Source organism: Chiloscyllium plagiosum, unplaced genomic scaffold (assembly GCF_037043375.1).
Source record: "Chiloscyllium plagiosum isolate Xiang-an unplaced genomic scaffold, Cpla_swu_hap1 HiC_scaffold_3, whole genome shotgun sequence".
NCBI classification, from domain to species: Eukaryota; Metazoa; Chordata; class Chondrichthyes; order Orectolobiformes; family Hemiscylliidae; genus Chiloscyllium; species Chiloscyllium plagiosum.
Genome location: NW_028270141.1, coordinates 16,829,424 through 16,846,972, shown reverse-complemented (window position 1 = coordinate 16,846,972; position 17,549 = coordinate 16,829,424). Strand labels below are relative to the sequence as shown.

At 40.2% G+C, this 17,549-nt stretch overlaps 1 protein-coding gene across 1 annotated transcript; it reads left to right on the top strand.

Annotated features, from left to right (window-relative positions):
- The first annotated feature begins 3,581 nt into the window (after positions 1 to 3,581).
- Positions 3,582 to 16,636, top strand: trib2 (tribbles pseudokinase 2). Its single transcript, XM_043677598.2, has 3 exons — positions 3,582 to 5,023; positions 5,461 to 5,753; positions 12,787 to 16,636. Exons 1-3 carry the CDS (start codon positions 4,751 to 4,753, stop codon positions 13,259 to 13,261), a joined length of 1,041 nt encoding a protein of 346 aa, XP_043533533.1. The 5' UTR covers positions 3,582 to 4,750; the 3' UTR covers positions 13,262 to 16,636.
- Positions 16,637 to 17,549: the final 913 nt, after the last annotated feature.

The following is a 17,549-nucleotide window of genomic DNA, read 5'->3' as shown; positions in this document are numbered from 1 at the left end:
GAAACTGGCCATTCGGCTCAACAAGTCCACACCGACTCTCCAGAGAGCAACCTACCCAGATCCAATCCCCTTTACCCGGTATTTACTCCTAACTAATGCACACATCCCTGAACACTACGGGCAATTTAGCATGACCAATTCACCTAACCTGCACATCTTTGGACAGTGGGAGGAAACCGGAGCACCCGGAGGAAACCCACACAGACACGGGGAGAATGTGCAAACTCCACGCAGACAGTTGCCTGAGGCTGGAATCAAACCCAGGGCCCTAGCACTGTGAGGCAGCAGTGCTAACCACTGAGCTACCGTGCCAGCCTAAACTTCAACTTTCAAGTCAAAAAGTTATTGGGGGCAATTTCAACTTAATCCAGCCAGCCTTATTTTATTTTCCTTTGATTATACTTCAAAATAAACACAGTAGGCATTTAAAACAGGCAAATCAGACAAATGGTGTCCTTCTGCACCATAACAATTCTGCAATTTTCTGAAATGGCCCAATGTCATCTTTTTCCTGCTGAGTGGGTTAGGTCAAATTTACCCGAAGAATGTGTGTTTATTATATTAGTTCATAGATGTTGGCATTGCTGGTGCTAGGACAGCACTTACTCCCCAATCCTAACTTCATGTGAGAAGGTGAATTTCCTTTTGCAGTCCTTTTGATATCAGTACACTCGAAGCGCTATAAGTGAGGGAGCTCTATGATTATTACCCAGTGATAATGAAGCAATGCTTAGGGAGGAACTTGCTGCTCTTGTCCTCCTAAGTGTTAAAGGTCAGAGGTTTAGAAGGTACTGTCAAAGGAGCTTTGACCAGCTGTTGCTGACCAATTTGTATTTGATTTTTCTGAAATGGTTTGATAGAACTGAGTGGTTTACTGGAACATTTCAGAGTACACTTAACTTGCATGTATTTGAGAAATTTGATTGGAAGTTGGCTGAGTGACAGGGAACACAGAGACAACAGGAGAACAGTGTTTGGTGGGGATTCCTGAAGATAATATTTTAGAAGCAGTGTTTTCTTTGATCGAATGACCTACGTCTGGAGATGCAAAGCATCATTTCAAAATTTGTAGACTACACAAAGCTTGGAGGTATTGTGAATTGTGAGGAGGACTGTGAATACAAGATCAATGAGATTATGCTGGAGCTGTTAGTGAGGCATCAGACATGTGCGAGTCTGGTTGCAACACTATAGGCAGCATGTGATTGCACGAGAGAGGTCAAAAGACATTCACCAGCATGCTGCCTGGGCTGGAGCAATTCAGCTATGCAGAGGGACTACATAGTTTGGGGATGTTTTCCTTAGAGAAGGCTGAGGAGGACCTGATTGAGGTCTTGAGGGGCATAACATTTCCTTTAGTACTAGGGTCAAAAACCAGTTGCCACAATTTTTGCAAGAAGCATGAGCTTTAGAGGAGATTTGAGCAATTTGTTTTCACAACGAGAGGGTTGTGTGTATATGGAACTCACTGACTAAAAGGGTAGTGGAGGCAGGAACCCTCAAGACAACTAAGAACTAGATTAGATTAGATTACTTACAGTGTGGAAACAGGCCCTTCGGCCCAACAAGTCCACACCGCCCCACCGAAGCGCAACCCACCCCTACCCCTTACCTAACACTACGGGCAATTTAGCATGGCCAATTCACCTGACCTGCACATCTTTGGACTGTGGGAGGAAACCGGAGCACCCGGAGGAAACCCACGCAGACACGGGAAGAACGTGCAAACTCCACACAGTGTCGCCTGTGGTGGGAATTGAACCCAGGTCTCTAGTGCTGTGAGGCAGCAGTGCTAACCACTGTGCCACCGTGCCGCCCACTACTTAGATGAACATTTGAAATGTCATTACATGCAAGGTCACAGGTCAACCACTTGAAAATGGGACTGAAATCAATGATCATTGCAGACATGTTGGCTAAAGGACCTCTTTTTGAATGGTAAAAAAAAAACTCTACGATAGATTTCTAGGGGGCTGAGGCTGATGAAACAGGCTGATATATGGCAGATGTAATTTCATGAGGAGTGGAACCTTTGACTGAGTGGGTAGGTTTTAAGTAGATACTCCAGTGATATAGCAATAAAAAGATTGGGAGATACAACATTCCTGGCAAATCTCAACATATATGAAAAAGAGGCCAGAAGAAACATCAATAAACTATGCATAAATTTGAGGAAGCAATACACAGAGGTAATCATATATTACCTCTTATTTTAGGAAGGGCACAATACTCAATACACTAAATATTGAGTGCTTGACACCTTTGAGTCCAATATTAGATATATATTTGGTGGCAGCAATGCATGACTAAACATCAAAATTCACATTTGTTCTTCTGTTCATGAGAAGGGTCACTGAATCCAAAGCTCTACTTTCTCTCCTCAGATGCCGTGCGTTTCACCAGCAATTTCTTTTTTTGTTCTTGATGTCCAGTATCAATGATTCTTTGGTTTGTTTTGTTCTTAATTTGTAAGACTTGGGCATCACTGGCTGGCCAGCATTTATTGCCCACCCCTAGTTGCCCTTGAGAAGGTGATGTTGAGTTGCATTCTTGAACCACTGCAGTCTACCTGCTGTAGGTTGTATTTGGGAGGGGATTCCAGGATTTTGACCTAGCAACAGTGAAAGAATGGCGATATATTTCCAAGTTAGGATGGTAAGTGGCTCGGAAGGGAACATGAAGAAGGCTGATGGTCCTAGTATCTGCTGCCTTTGTCCTTCTAGATGGAAGTGGTTGTGGGTTTGGAAGATGATGTCTGAGGATCTTTGATGAATTTCTGCAGTGCATCTTGTAGATGGTACACACTGAGCCTCGCTGGTGGAGGCAGTGCATGCGTGTGGACTTTATTTTTGTTACAATGCACACATTACTTTTAATAAGCTGTACGATGGGTGATGTTGGAGGGGGTGGGAGATTTACAGTATATACCTGGAACTCTTAAAACATCCACGGGACATATACTGCAACTGCATGACTATGGCAAGGAGGGGAGAGATCCAGCAGAAAGGAATGCTGTTGCCTGTGGCTTTCTTCCTGCTGCCTGCATTCCTCAGTGTATTGCGCAAGGTTGCCCTCAGCATTCACCTCCTCTATGAATAACTATGAATAAAGAGACGCAGCTGCTGGGGATCAGGTTGCGAGCCGGCTCACCCAACCCTCCGAAACCCTCCGCCGCTTCATTGAATACCAGAGTGGAAAGAAAGTAGTCCACCCATTCTCCTCTTCCCTCGGAGCCCCGACATTGCAAAATCAAAAGCACGGGAGGAGCAACCTTGCTTTGCATCAGCACCCTGGAAGTGCATGATCCCGTGCTGCGGTAAGAGCCGTGGTCCTGGAGAGGTTTGAAGCTCTACACACACACACACACAGGGCGCGGAGGGATATCACCTACTTTCCCAAGTAAAGGGGGACTAACCTGATCAGCAGCGGTGACGCAAGGACCTTGATTGACATGCCGGCTGGCCAATGGGCTGCGGGCTCCCGGATGATTGACAGCCTGGGGGATCCGGGAAGCGGGCCATTGACTTATCAGGGTTAGTGTAAGGCGCAGTGGACCGCAGTCAGCGATTGCATTGAATGGGAGTTAGTGGTGCTGTTGCTACTGCTGCCGCCGCCGCTGACATTACTCAGATTGCAGCCACGTAAGTAATAGACAGGCAGCGGAAAGGAAGAGGAAAAAGAAATCATGTCTTATGTCGGCTGTTGCTAAAAGGGATCGGCCCCGTTCTATCGGGCATCCCTTTATCTAGTGCAAAAAAAAATTTGCAGATATTTTTCTTTCCGGGACATTTTTGATTTGCAAAACAAACAAAAATTCCAAAAACAAAGCAACGTTCTGCATCCCAAGGTCGTCATCTCCGCAACTGTGCAGTTGCAAAGGCATCTGGAGTTTATCAGTTTCATCGCTGTGCTTGGGGGCATTAAGACTGTTCGGTGGGAACACGATACCATTGATCTCTTTTGTCCTTGACTGTTATATTTTTAAAATTATATACGCACATCTCATAGGTGCTTGCCAATATTGGAAAGCACTCGCCAGCCAAAGACTTTTTTTTCTCTTTCTCTCTCATGAGTGCGTACGTGCAAAATAAATCTCCTTGAAAGTTGTACTTGGACGTTGCAAAGCAGATGACGAGAGGGTGAATGCCGTACTCTTGTTTGATGATAGTTTGAGGCGATTTTGTTTCAGCTGCAAAGAGAGAAAGACGGCTACAGAGGGAATTGGACGCCATCTAGAGTCGGAGGCTGAGGAACTGAGTGGGTTCCCCTGAGTCGATCGTCACCTGGTTGGCTTGTGTATGTAAGCCACTCTCTCTCTCTCAGTCATTCACTCGTTGCGGCGCATACCCTTCCGTAACCACAGGAACAAAACGCATTGTGAACTGGCGTTCCACTTTCCACTTCGACAAAAATCAGGGCTCTGATTGCATTGGGCTGCTCGCTCTCTAACAGCTGCATTTGTATGACCTACCCGAATCATCTATGCAAAAGACAAAAGCTGTAGCAATAAACACACAGTCTGCATTATTCCTACAAATGGTGCTCGTTTTAAAATAAAGAACTCATTTTACTGCTGCTGGAGGAACACGCAAAAAAAAGAGCTGGACCTACAAGTCTCGACCAAAGTGCAAAAGAGACGCTTCTACAGTTTGTGGAGTTCATTTTTAAATCCTTTTTAAACTACTGTCAACAAACGTGGACGCTTGTCAGTAAAACCCTTTTGTTTAACAGGACCACTATTTACAGCCACATGAACATACAGCGATCCAGTCCAATCAGCATTGTAAGGTATGGACGGTCGAGACATAAGAGTCATCACGAATATGAAGAATTGTCTTGTGTGAGGACTAGTGACTGCAGCCAAAGTTTCAGCCCGAACCTAGGCTCACCCAGCCCACCTGAAACTCCGAACTCTTCTCATTGCATTTCTCAAATCGGACAGTATCTATTGTTGGAGCCTTTAGAGGGTGACCACGTGCTTGGGGCAGTGCATTTGCATAGCGGCGAGGAGCTCGTTTGTAAGGTAAAAAAAATACACACACACACACCATTAGTTTAACCAGCGAAACAGCATTCGATTCAGAATCAATGACGTGTGCACACAGTGTAACATACAATACCCTAGAGGCAAATAAATTGAAAGTACAGTCTTTTGTTAACAAGACGTAAGAGTTTAAAACAACTTAAGCTATTGAATCCATTGAAGTTTAGTAAATTTCTAGAGCTTTATGAAGTTCATTCGGTAACTCCCTTTTAGAAGGGGATATTTACTGAAACTTTTAAGCTGCACCATAAGGATTAGAAACTAATGGGCCATTGTATTCGATTTTTATTTTAGCCAAGCATCTGTGGTTTAATGCAAGGCAGAGAATACATTGGGTCTCTTAAGTCTTAACCCATATTGCTGCTTATTGTAGTAGGAGGAAAAGATGTCGGATTTCACTCTTTTTGTTTCCACAGGTATTCGACGTTAGCCGATATCAAGAAACATTAGCAGCTTATTTTTATCTGTCTGCCCACGAAAGCATCAACCAGATAACAGAAATTTTGCTGGGGGAGCAGCGATCGTATGTTTTCTTTGAGAAGAGTCATGGGGATATGCATTCATTTGTACGCACTTGCAAAAGGCTCAGGGAGGACGAGGCAGCCAGACTGTTCCACCAGATAGCCTCTGCTGTAGCGCACTGCCATGACAATGGTGTGGTCCTGCGAGATCTCAAACTAAGGAAATTCGTATTTAAAGACGAGGAACGGTAGGTTTGGCAACCAGTCCATCAAATATAACATAAGAGGTTTTGACATAGTGATACAGGACTGCAATCATCTCTGGACGAAGTAACACTCTGCATTTTTCGTTTAAACTGCTACACTCCGGTGATCTGTTTTTGTCAATGACGTTATATGAACTGGTAAATAAGGTTGTTCCGCTGTTGGTTTCTGTTTAGATTGAGGCTTCGGGGTCTGAAGTCTCTCCCATTACCTAGTTTCTTACAACTTATTTATAAAGTTGACTCAAGCCTTTTTGTCCTCCGAGTGGGTCTCATTACATTTCAATCGAACGAGAGCAATTTGTTTATTTTTTTTCCTCTGGGATGGTGTTGGTGGGGTGGGGTGGGGGGGTGACGAGGTAAATAGGCAATAACGATATCGGACTATTTATTAGACCAGCTCCCCCTATGTGAAAGAAGACTGTAGTTTCATCTTTCTGCTCCCTGGCGTTTAGCGTTGTTGATCAGGTTAGGGGCCATCAGACGGTATTGACATGGAAGGGCTGCTGTGTTACAAGATTCTGTGTCCTTCCCACGCACTGAACCCGAGGTCACAACCTTGCAGAGTACAGTAACGGAAGGAGTCAGCTTTTGTAGCTTCACGGATTTGGTGCAAAAAAACGACCAACGTGCTGCTGACGTGCGAGTGAATTCGATTCTAGATTTGATTCCCGAAGCTGGGCTAAATATCCACTCACTTTGAAAAGAAAATAGTTTAATTGAACATATGTCCGCTGTTGTCCTTATTCCCGTTAATGTAAACAAAAGGCGACTTTAAGCAATCTGTGGCACAACAGAGTAAGGTACTACCTATATTTTGTTTTACTTAATTATTGTTATGGCCAAGTAGGGTTGTGAGTTAGCTGCAACTCCCACGAATTGTACAAATGTGGAGCCACTCGGTAGAGCGGTGGTTGGATTTGTTTGGGTGAGCTTGCTAAATATATTGCTGAAAATGAGTATCGGTGTAACTGCAGTGAATGCTAGTAAATGGGGAGAGCAGTGCACTTTAGCTGGGAAGGTCGCCGTGTATTGCAAATAAAGAGCGGAATGCCTCCATTGCACATTTCAGCACTTGCATGTGCACCGGTCCATGGATGCACAGAGCAAAATCACTCTCAATGCTAATTCCTCACAAAGCCGCAGAGATAGCCGCTTGTTTGCAATACACAGTGGAATCGTACTTTCGACGGATACGTCTTATGTTGCAATTTGCATGTTTTCTTTTCAAATTTGCCTCGATAAGATCGGTATGGGGATAATCTGGCTTGTGTGCAGTCTTAAAACCGCTCCTACACGTCGTGGTTCATCAGCTTACAGTCTGCAGCTCGCTGCTAAAGCGGACAGTGTGTGCAGCTGCTAACTCAAACTGCAGCGTTGTATTCAGCTCTTTGAGATGTGGGCTGGGTGAGGTGAGGCTTACCCTGGTGACAGGTTCCCCAACTCTATGGCGACAGAAGCGTGTTTCCGGCGGCTTGCTCTGTGGTCTCATTCACACAGCAATGGGAAGGCATTTACAAACACGTAGTTTCCTTTCTGCTACCTCGACAGCTGTTTAGCAACAATCTGAAGAGGTTTATTTTGCTTTTTGCTTTGCAAAAACAAAAAAAAAGGCATTGCCTTCTCCACATTTCCTATTGAAGGCTGCCTGAGCAGAAGCTGCAGATAGATTGTCGTTGACCTAATTTATAAATAAGGTAACACTAGTTTGCTCCCAGTATCATCAAACAAAGGTTCACTTTTTTAAAAAAATGGAGTCCAGCTAATACAGAATTGAATCACACAATGAAAGCACTCTCACTGTGTTAGCAAAGGATCAAACACTCTTGTGCACATGGAAGACATTGTAGACTGGCAGGTGCTGCATACCCCTTGTCCACAGCCATCTGGGTCTGGACAAAATGAGGAAAACAGAAGAGCAGAGTGACTCAGACTGTGATTGTGGAAGGGGAAGTTGCCTCTTTATAGTTACTTTAACTGCTGCAGCCAATAAAGGTTTTGAGTCGAAAGCCATCCAACAGGTTTCGAAGTAATCGTGTTGTTAAACCAGAAAAGTTACAATGTAGCTTTTTAAAATATCCAAATTTGATAGCAAGCTACTTTTTTTAAAAGGTGCCTTTTTGGAAGGATGTTTTCATTTCATACGAATCTTTGTCATTGGTAAGTTGAAAATTCCTGTTTTAAAAAACTTGTCACCTAATATTGGAAAACCTAAATTTTGTTAATCTTCAACAACTCATACTCTCTACATTGAGAACATATTTACTACAAGTAACATATATGGCAGGCTAATATCAGCATAAGTGTTCTAGTATTTGCTGATACCTCACTTGAATGGGAAATTGGAATTGGTGGCAGTCCTTACTGTTCGCGGGCTCTATATTTGGGTTGGTTCAAAGGGGTGGTGTTCCTACATTTTAAGTATCACCCTGAGCTTCAGCTCTGATTCTGTTGTGAACTGATAATTTACTTTGTGTGCCACATATTAACTAATTATTTGCTTGCATAACAAATTAGTCATGCATTCACTTAATGCTTTGTGGGAGGTCACTTGAGACTTTAAATTAGCTTGTGGAATCTAGTGTTGGAAGTGAAATATGTATCGATGATACCATTGATGTAAAAAGTTTTCTTCCATTGGAATGAAAATTGCAGAAAAAGATTTCAAATTACTTAACTCGCCAGGCACAGGAATTCTTGCACTAATTCTATATATTTAAATAAAAACACAAACAACAGTTATATGTAAAACTTAATTTCCCCAGCAGTGAAAATGTGAATCTGGATAATTGGCTCTCAGTTCAAAAATGTTCCTTGCTCTGGTCACAGTACAGTCCTTATTACTTTAGTAATTCACATATCCAAGGTTATATATTTCTGTAAGCTTGTATTAATTGTCCCATTATAATTGATTTTTTCTGTAATTTTTAAAGAGTGCCATGGGATAATCTTTACATAAGTTGGCTGACCAAAAGTTTCAGAATTCTTTTTGGAAAATCTAGCCACTGCATGTAACTGGTTAAAATGCGTGTGGAAATCTTTCTAAGCAGAGCATCGAGAAATGTTCCTGAATGAATGAAGTATTTATTTCTAGGGCTTAAGCAAACTTTATATCATGTACCTCATTATATGTAGCATCAATATCTAGAAAAAGTGTACTTCTTAATATTTTATGAATGAAGTATGGGATTAACAACAGTCACAGTGTGAACCAAAATATTCAAAATTATATCATGCAATATAGGTTGAGAATGGTGCTTTCTGAGCATTAAGTTGTGACTAATTGTAAATTAGTCTGTCACTAGGTATGTGATAAATATGTGGAAATAATGCCCTATTTGTTAATTCATTTAGGGTACCATGCACCTGGGACTACTTTGATTATTTGACACATCCTGAATTGTGTTGCCTGGCAACAACAGTGTAGATGATGCTGAATTTCTGGTAGCCAGGAACAAGTGGTTGTCTGGATGGTGTAGTGCCTATTCATGGTATGCTTAAGATATGACTCTCACCTACCTCTGCCTAGTCTTGGGATGGATAAGATGTGTCAGCAGCAGATGTCTCCAAATTCTGGCATAATTACTTAGCTGTAGGTGTCACCTTCCCTAGTTGCATTGCTGCAAGCTGAAGTCATGTTCTAGAAATTCAGTGTTAACCTTGAAATTAACAACAAAGGATAAATGTTGCGGGTATTAAAACCATTTTTCTAAATTACAATTCCTAATCCCTGCTGACTGCAACAGCTCTTTGACAGCTGGATTTCAAAGCTTCAATAAACTTCCTACCATTTACTCCAAATATGTGTATGCTAATTATATATCTTCTTTTCTTAATTGCCCCATTAGCTGGTATGATTTGGTTTGTAGAATTTTCTGAGCTGCTTCAGCATGATAATTTAAGGATTCTTTGTATGTGCTGGAGGGGTGATGGGTGGCTCAGCCAACCACATTTTGAGAAGAAGTAATGGGCTTTAAGTACTTGAAAGTTTTGAGAGTAGATTTACTTCTTCAACAGTTAATGCATCATTTTGCACAATTTGTTTGTCTCCTGAATAGTTGTTCTATCTCTGTTACCAGGACTTCATTACTATTCTGTAAGTGACCAATTTCCTAACTTACGTTGTTCTCCTTCAACCTTTTGGGTGTGGTGACTCATTTTAATTTATGGTCTCTGGTGTTTTGGGACTTCGGTCACTTGAGCAAGGTGCTGTTTCTGCATGGGTTTAAATGATGGAGACAATGAGGGATATTGCAATAACCTTAATCCTGATTCCACATACACACTCTTTTCCCCAACAGTGAGCCCAATATTGATCCCAGGCCTTTACTTTGTCCTCTTCCTCAACAGAAGATCTAGCTTGGTGATGTGAATTTCTGAGTTAATCTAGTGGAGACCAGAGTTTGGACTTCTGTCTATGAAAAGTTTTTGCATGTACACGTAGCTGTATTCCACATTTATGATCAGACCTCTGAAAGACTGAAGCTGTGATAAACACGTATAATTTTATAAAATAGCAACATTTTTAATGGTTAAAAATGTTTAACCTGAGGCAGAGTTCATTAAGACTTCCTCCCACTAGTCCAAGGCTGTGCAAGAGCTGAGTGTGCATGTAACCAGCGTACTAACTGAGCATTAATGCTATCCAAATGAAGTGTCGCAACAAGGAGGAGACTGTGTTCAGATAACAAAATAAATTGCCACATTCCTCTCCAAGTTGTGCAATTGCAATTTTTATATTTATTGCGTTGTGGTGTTTTGAATTATTTGATTGAATAATGCTTTGTTTATTTGTAATACTCTTTGAACCTGCAGAGAGCTGTCATTGATGTGGGAGTCTGCCCCATTCAGAGTAGATTGCTGCTGTAATTTGCTCCCAAACAGCGTCTGTTTTGTTCATATACTCTGGTTCAACAAACAATTCCATTGTTAGAAATATTGCCTACAGTATAAATGCTATATTGTATTACTTTTTTTAACTCTTCATTGCATTGTTTTTAGTACGTTTCTCCCATTTCTTCTATACTTCACTGTTGATTTGTGTAAATTGGGCACATGAGAGTGACAACCAAATATGTCCACACTCTAATATCCTAGGAATTGATATGTCAAAGAGCTTATTCTGTGACAGCTGGTGCATTGAATTTCATCCATAATCTCATGCACAGTATCACTATGGAAACAAACTAAGATGGCAGTGCAAATTGCATGAAACATTACTTTGAATATTTAAATGCTGTTCTTCAAAGGTTCTGAACAAATTTTGTGTTGGCTTAGCATACACCAGAGCAGACGTTGTGGAACTTTCATTTTTTAATAGAAGGTGAAGTGATTTACTTTGATATGAACAACACAATATAATTATACCCTTTATTTTGAAATGGAGATCCAGGAACAAAATTACCTGGATGTATTTTTGCAGAAATCAGTTAAAGATGGCAGGACAGACTGAGAGCTGTTGATAAAGCATATTGTATATTAGTTTTATCATTAGGGGCATGGTACAAAAGCAAAGAAGCTGTTAAATCAAGATAAATCAACATTTTGGCCTCAACTGGAGTTGTGGGCACCACATGTTAGAAAGGATATGAAGGCATTAGAGAGGTTGGAGAACAGATTCATGATAATAGTCTTCGGGATGAGGAATTTCAATTATGTTGGAAAAATCAACACTGAAGATCAGGTTGGCATGACAGCGACAGATGTATTCAAAATCACTGAGGGGTCTGAACAGAGTAAATAGGAAGAAACTGTTCCTGTCAGCAAAAGGAATCTCTGTTGAAATTGGGATGCTGGAAAAGCACAGCGGGTCAGGCAGCATCCGAGAAGCTGGAGAATCAACGTTTCAGGCATAAGCCCTTCATCACCTACTGTGCTTTTCCAGCACCCCACTCGACTCTGATCTCCAGCATCTGAAGTCCTCTCTTTTCCTGGCAGAAAGAATCAGTTTAAAGTGCAGTAATTGACAAAAATTGAGATATGACCCAAATCTCTTTTAATACAGCAACTGAATGGGATCAGGAATGCACAACTTACTGCTAAAGTTATTTGAACTTTACACGGTTAAAGGGGCAAAATGCAGGAAGTATTGAATTATAAACTGAAGCATCAATATAATTCCATGAGTAAAAACATTGTCATATGCAAACATTGAAACTCTGGCATCCACTAGATTTAACTCAAATTCACATCACGAGTAGAGAAATTCACATCATCAAGCTAGATTCTTGATTTGACTTTCTGGCTTTCAAGGAAAACCAGATACCAAGTTTTGTGCTTATTAACATTTGAGCTGGAGTTGTAATACATTGGGAGATTCTGTATTAATCCATTTAAAATAATGTTCTCTTCTGAATTGATTGCCTGCTTATTACATTTTTTCTTCAGTATGGGATTTTGTTAAAAGCTGTGCTTTGAAATGAGAGAGGCTGACCCGCAATGTCTGCCCGTATAACTCTGCACAATTGTGTGGTGAATTGCCAGCACTGAAAAACATATTTGATCCATGTCCTCCTTTCTGTTCCTGAACCTGGATTTTGTGGTGGATGGCAAGAGGAAGTCTATGACCTATTTTCAAATTTGGAATTGGATGTATCGGGAGCCAGAAGAAATGTTACAGTCATTGAATTTCCATTTCATGGATTTTCTGGTTAAAAGTCCTGCTGTTAAGCCCATAGCTTTTAAAATGGAATGGAGAGATTTCAGTTCTTGTTACTCTAATAATGAATGTTCCTTGCTCTTAAGACCAGTAGTATTGGTTTTTGATTCTTTCACTTATTATTCTAAACGCTGTGCATATCTAGTTGACTGTAAATTGGGTAATATCTAACAGTAGCTATGTTAATGTGAAATGCAGAAATGTCAAGTCTGCCATATTCAAGGTTTATATGTACACCCATTTGTTACACCATGTGAAAGTTCCAGCCAGATGTTAAAGTCATTTGTAATTTTTGGAATGCTTTGTTTCTTTGAATTTCAAGTCATTTGCTTGACAAGATGTGACGCTTTTCTTTTGTAGGACACAAGTGAAGTTGGAAAGTTTGGAGGATGCTTATATCTTGAATGGCGAAGTTGATGCACTCTCTGACAAACATGGATGTCCAGCGTATGTGAGCCCTGAGATCCTTAACACCAATGGCAGCTACTCTGGTAAGGCAGCTGATGTTTGGAGTCTTGGTGTAATGCTGTACACGATGCTGGTTGGACGGTATCCCTTTCATGATGTGGAACCAAGTTCACTCTTCAGCAAGATTCGACGTGGCCAGTTTAACATTCCAGAAACTCTTTCCCCACGGGCTAAATGCCTTATCCGTAGCATTTTGCGTCGTGAGCCTTTGGAAAGGCTGACATCCCGGGAAATCTTGGACCATCCCTGGTTTGCCTCTGATTTTGCAGCTTCTAGTTCCGGATATGGTGCTAATGAAAAAGAAGCAGCTGATCAGTTGGTACCTGATGTGAATATGGATGTTGACTTGGACCCCTTTTTCAACTGAGTTTGCTCACAGTTTGAGTGTTGTCGAGAAGATATTAACAGCTGGTACCCACCACGTGGAATCCTTCCAGAACTGATAAATGGTACCTCGAATCGACCTAGCTTGGAAGCAAAAATGGTGCAGATGTACAGTGACTTAAAATGACTGAGAAGAGTGGGATGTTTCAGGGTTGACATGTAGCACAACACATTGGGTGGTTCTGCTATCAAGTTAGATTGATTTGGGAGGAAAAGGCAGTGTAAAATGTTGCAGTTTCTCATCTCATGGAGCCACAGAGAGGGCTGAATACTGCACCCATGCATAATTGTGCAGTTCATCACTCATTTTATGATGGTTACAAATCACAAATAGAAACTTAATTAGCCTCGACACAATGTAACACATTGGCATCGCACTGTTAATTATTTTCCTTCTCTCATTATTCAGGGAACGTACAATCCTCCTATAAGAGTCTCCTAAATTTGTTTCTGATGTTTAAACATTTTATTCAATGTGTTTCATTAAAAAATAATTAGGTGCACACACACCGACATAAAATGCGGGTGCTAAAGGAAATGCTTGTGTTTATATGTAGCTACTTTCATTATCTTGTGTATTTTTTTTTCTTTCTGAATAAACTTAATATTGTCAGAAGCAGAGCATTTTTAGTGCTCTGTTCCCTAAGAGGGAATAACTCATCTGTTGTGTGTACAGTACTTCAGTGCAGATTGGCAGGAGCTATTGAAATGAAATGTCATGTAATTTCGCTGGAAGGGAAGTCCTTATTGGCAAACATTCAGGGTTTGAAATATATCTACTGGAACCATTGTATTAATGCAGAGAAAATGTGTATTACCCAATATTACCAATAGTACAATCTTTACTGATTTGGTAGTTTGTTTATTTTGGACTTCAGTATTCTAAAACAGTGTTAAGATGTATTTTGTATTTTACCTTTTTTGTTTTCACTGGTCATCGGTCCTATCTCTGTTGAAGCATGGTGCTGTAAATGGTATGGCAGTTAAGTTGAACGATCATATCCCAGATTTCTTTTTAACCTAATCTTCTTGAAACCAATTAAATTATTCCTTTTTTTTTCTTTGAAAAGTGCCCGCATTCCTGCTGAAATGGTAACAGCTACATATATTGTCAGTGTTATAAATATGAAGTAGTAGCTCTTTGTTCTTGAAAGAAAGACTTTGTGAATACATTTAGCTACTTTTCAGCTGTGATCTGTTGCACTGTTTGCAATATTTGTGAGATTGTATATTTAATTAGACTACTTGCCTACCTGTTACAAACACAGGACTTCTTACACATGTAAGACTTAAAAGGAATAGTTGTGCAAATAATAAGCACTCTCAAATCAGTAATATTGCAATATAAATAAGCTTTGAGTTAGCACACAAGTGAATGACAAAATGGTTAGTTCTGTTTAATGTTCTGTTTTATGGCTTAGTGCTATACAGGTTAATTCTAAAATGAAGGCCTGGAATATTCAGTCTGTTCCTGACAATGCAGGTTTCTAAAAAATAAAGTATACTTTTTGCATTAAAACTAAATGGTCTGGAAAAATAACAGGAACAAATGGCAATTGTTCCTAATTTTTATTTCCTTCGTACTTTTGAAGGTTCTGCTTCCACCAGGCACCCTAGCCAGTGTCTGAAAATATTTATGGTGCCTGGACTGACTGACCACGAATATCTGCCATTATTTTGAATCTACTTGTTTTGTAGGCTCCTTTTTGTAATGAACCTGGTGCAGTTTGATTGCATGCATAAAGCATTAGTTGTTCATTTGCACAACTTCCTTTTGAATTAGTTGTGGAGGCATTAGGCATTTAGATTAAACTTGGTTGTATGGTTCAGCAAAGTAATTTGAATAATAGTTTAGTAATTGACTGGTTTTATTGCCCTTGATTAAATAAAGCATAAATATGACTTTTTAATGAGGAATTCTATTCAATGCAAGCACATTTTATGGATTCTATTTGTAAAATGATTGAACATAGACAAATCTGTGTACAGTATGTATCTCAAACCCTGAATAAGTTGTACTTTTTAATTTTAACTTGTCAAATTACTTTTTCTGCTTTCAAATTGCTATATATTAGAAACTTACCTTGCATACCTTTTTTTTCCTGTGTTGTCTCCAGTACCTTGATTGTTTGATTACTGCCTGTACCAGTTCTGTGAAATGGTCATGTTCTTGGGTAGGTATATGTGGACTCTGTAGTACGTATCTGTTAACTTGAATTTGTGCTTTTATAGTCTGTTGCATGTACGTACAGCTACTTGACCTATTTGGCTTATGGATGCTATTGCCTGCGTTTCAGGAGAGCTTGTATATGCCAATTCAGAACACAAAGAGGATGGTTAGTTAAAGTTCTCATGGGGTGGGTGGGGTAGGGATGTGGGGAAAGCTGCAGCTGATTTGCCAAGTTTTAATTTAAAATTTCTCAAAAATCACGATTAAAAAAGGGAGTGAATTCATATTCACTCTGTGGATGGTGCTGTGTTGAGAGGGACTACTCGTCTTTTTGTTTCAGTGTAAAGTGGAAGGGGAACAGAGGAGACTGCATGGTGGGTTTTACTGCCTCTGGTGTTTGTATTGTATTTGGTTTGATGTTTTGTCCTGATCTTCTCCTTCAGTAAATAAATTGTGAATTGCACAACTAACTGCTGCTATTTTTTTCTAAACTATCATACACATGATTTTATTCTCTTGTGACTAAAATGTGGAACCAATTTGAATGATTCCAACTCTGTTTTTGGGAGGGTTGGGGTGAGATATTAAGACAATTGGGCATTAAATATTTATTTCTAAAGAAACAGTGGCATATTTGGGCAAAAGCAGCATGCATACGGCCATCCAATATTTGTGGTGTTACTTTGGGGACTTAAAGAATTTCAATTTTTTTAAACACTTGTTGATCTGTACTAGTTCATTCATGCAGAGGTTTGTGTCAGACTGGCATGCTCCAGTGGTGACACAAAAACAGAAATTGCTCGAGGATCTCAGCAGGTCTGGCAGCATCTATAGAGAGAAAACAGTTAACGTTTTGAGTCCATTGGCACTACTTTAGAACTACAATAGTGTTTGTATTTCAGAAGTACTTGGTTGGTTGTAAATTGCTTTGGGATGTCCACTGGTTATGAAATACACCATTTAAGTGAGCCTTTGTAAATTTCAAGTAGACCCAGATCTTGCATTATACCAACTGTGTCAATGTTGTTTCTTTTACATTTTGTCTTATTTAACTGCTCCAAAACGGTGTTTCTCCAGTATGATCAATTGCTTGTATCTGTTACTCCTTTTGAAGGCACTTTTTAAGCTTAGCTATACAGGCTATGTATTATCCTAATATACTCTTTGCATAAAATGTATTTGAGATGTCTTCCTTATGAAATTTGTTTCTTTTTGAATTCTGAAACTTAGCACTCCTGGTCAAACAAGCATCAGCACCTGTTTGTTGCTGGGAGGTGGAGTACTTTTTAACTGTCTCAAAATATAAAATATCCACAGTTTTGTTCCTCCATTGTGACTTTTGATGAGAATCAACCCTGATGGAAGTAGTACATTCAGACTATTTGAAAACTGTTGAATGCCCATGTTAATATCTGTGTCATAAGGTTGTGAAAGATCAAGGTTTATGAATCGTTATCAATCCGGTAGGATATAGTTTGTCTATGTAGGTCAGAAGTCACATGACACTAGGTTGTAGTCCAATGACTATTTCAGTGCTCCGAAAGCTTGCGATTTCAAATAAATTTGTTCGACTATAATCTGGTGTCATGTGACTTTTGATCTTGTCCACTCCAATCCAACACTGGCACTTCCACATTATGTGAACATAGGATTTTTAATTTATCAATTTCCTAATTTTGGCATTAGAAAATCTCCATGTGAACCCCATAATTTCCACTTTTAATGAACTGAATGTATCCAAATCATTATCTGATGCTTGGTTGCTTTTAAGGCAAAGGAGGTGGGAGGTCGTGGGAATCCACACTGTCATCTCACCAGTCCGACCTGGTTCTGGAATGTTGCTGCAGGAATGAGTATTACTTGATTTCCCCCCCCCACTGTATTGCTTTGCCCTGTTTTCACCACCAGCTGCTGGAAAACTGATTTACATCACCGGTCACAAGGGCGTCTGTGTGATTTTGGTGCATTTTAGGAAAATTCTTTCCTGGTGCTGAAAGTAGGAAATAAAATTTAAGGCACAGCCACCGTGTACAAAGGAACCTCAATTATCCGAAAGAGACAGATGGGGAGTATTTTGTTTGGATAATCGAATGTTCAGATA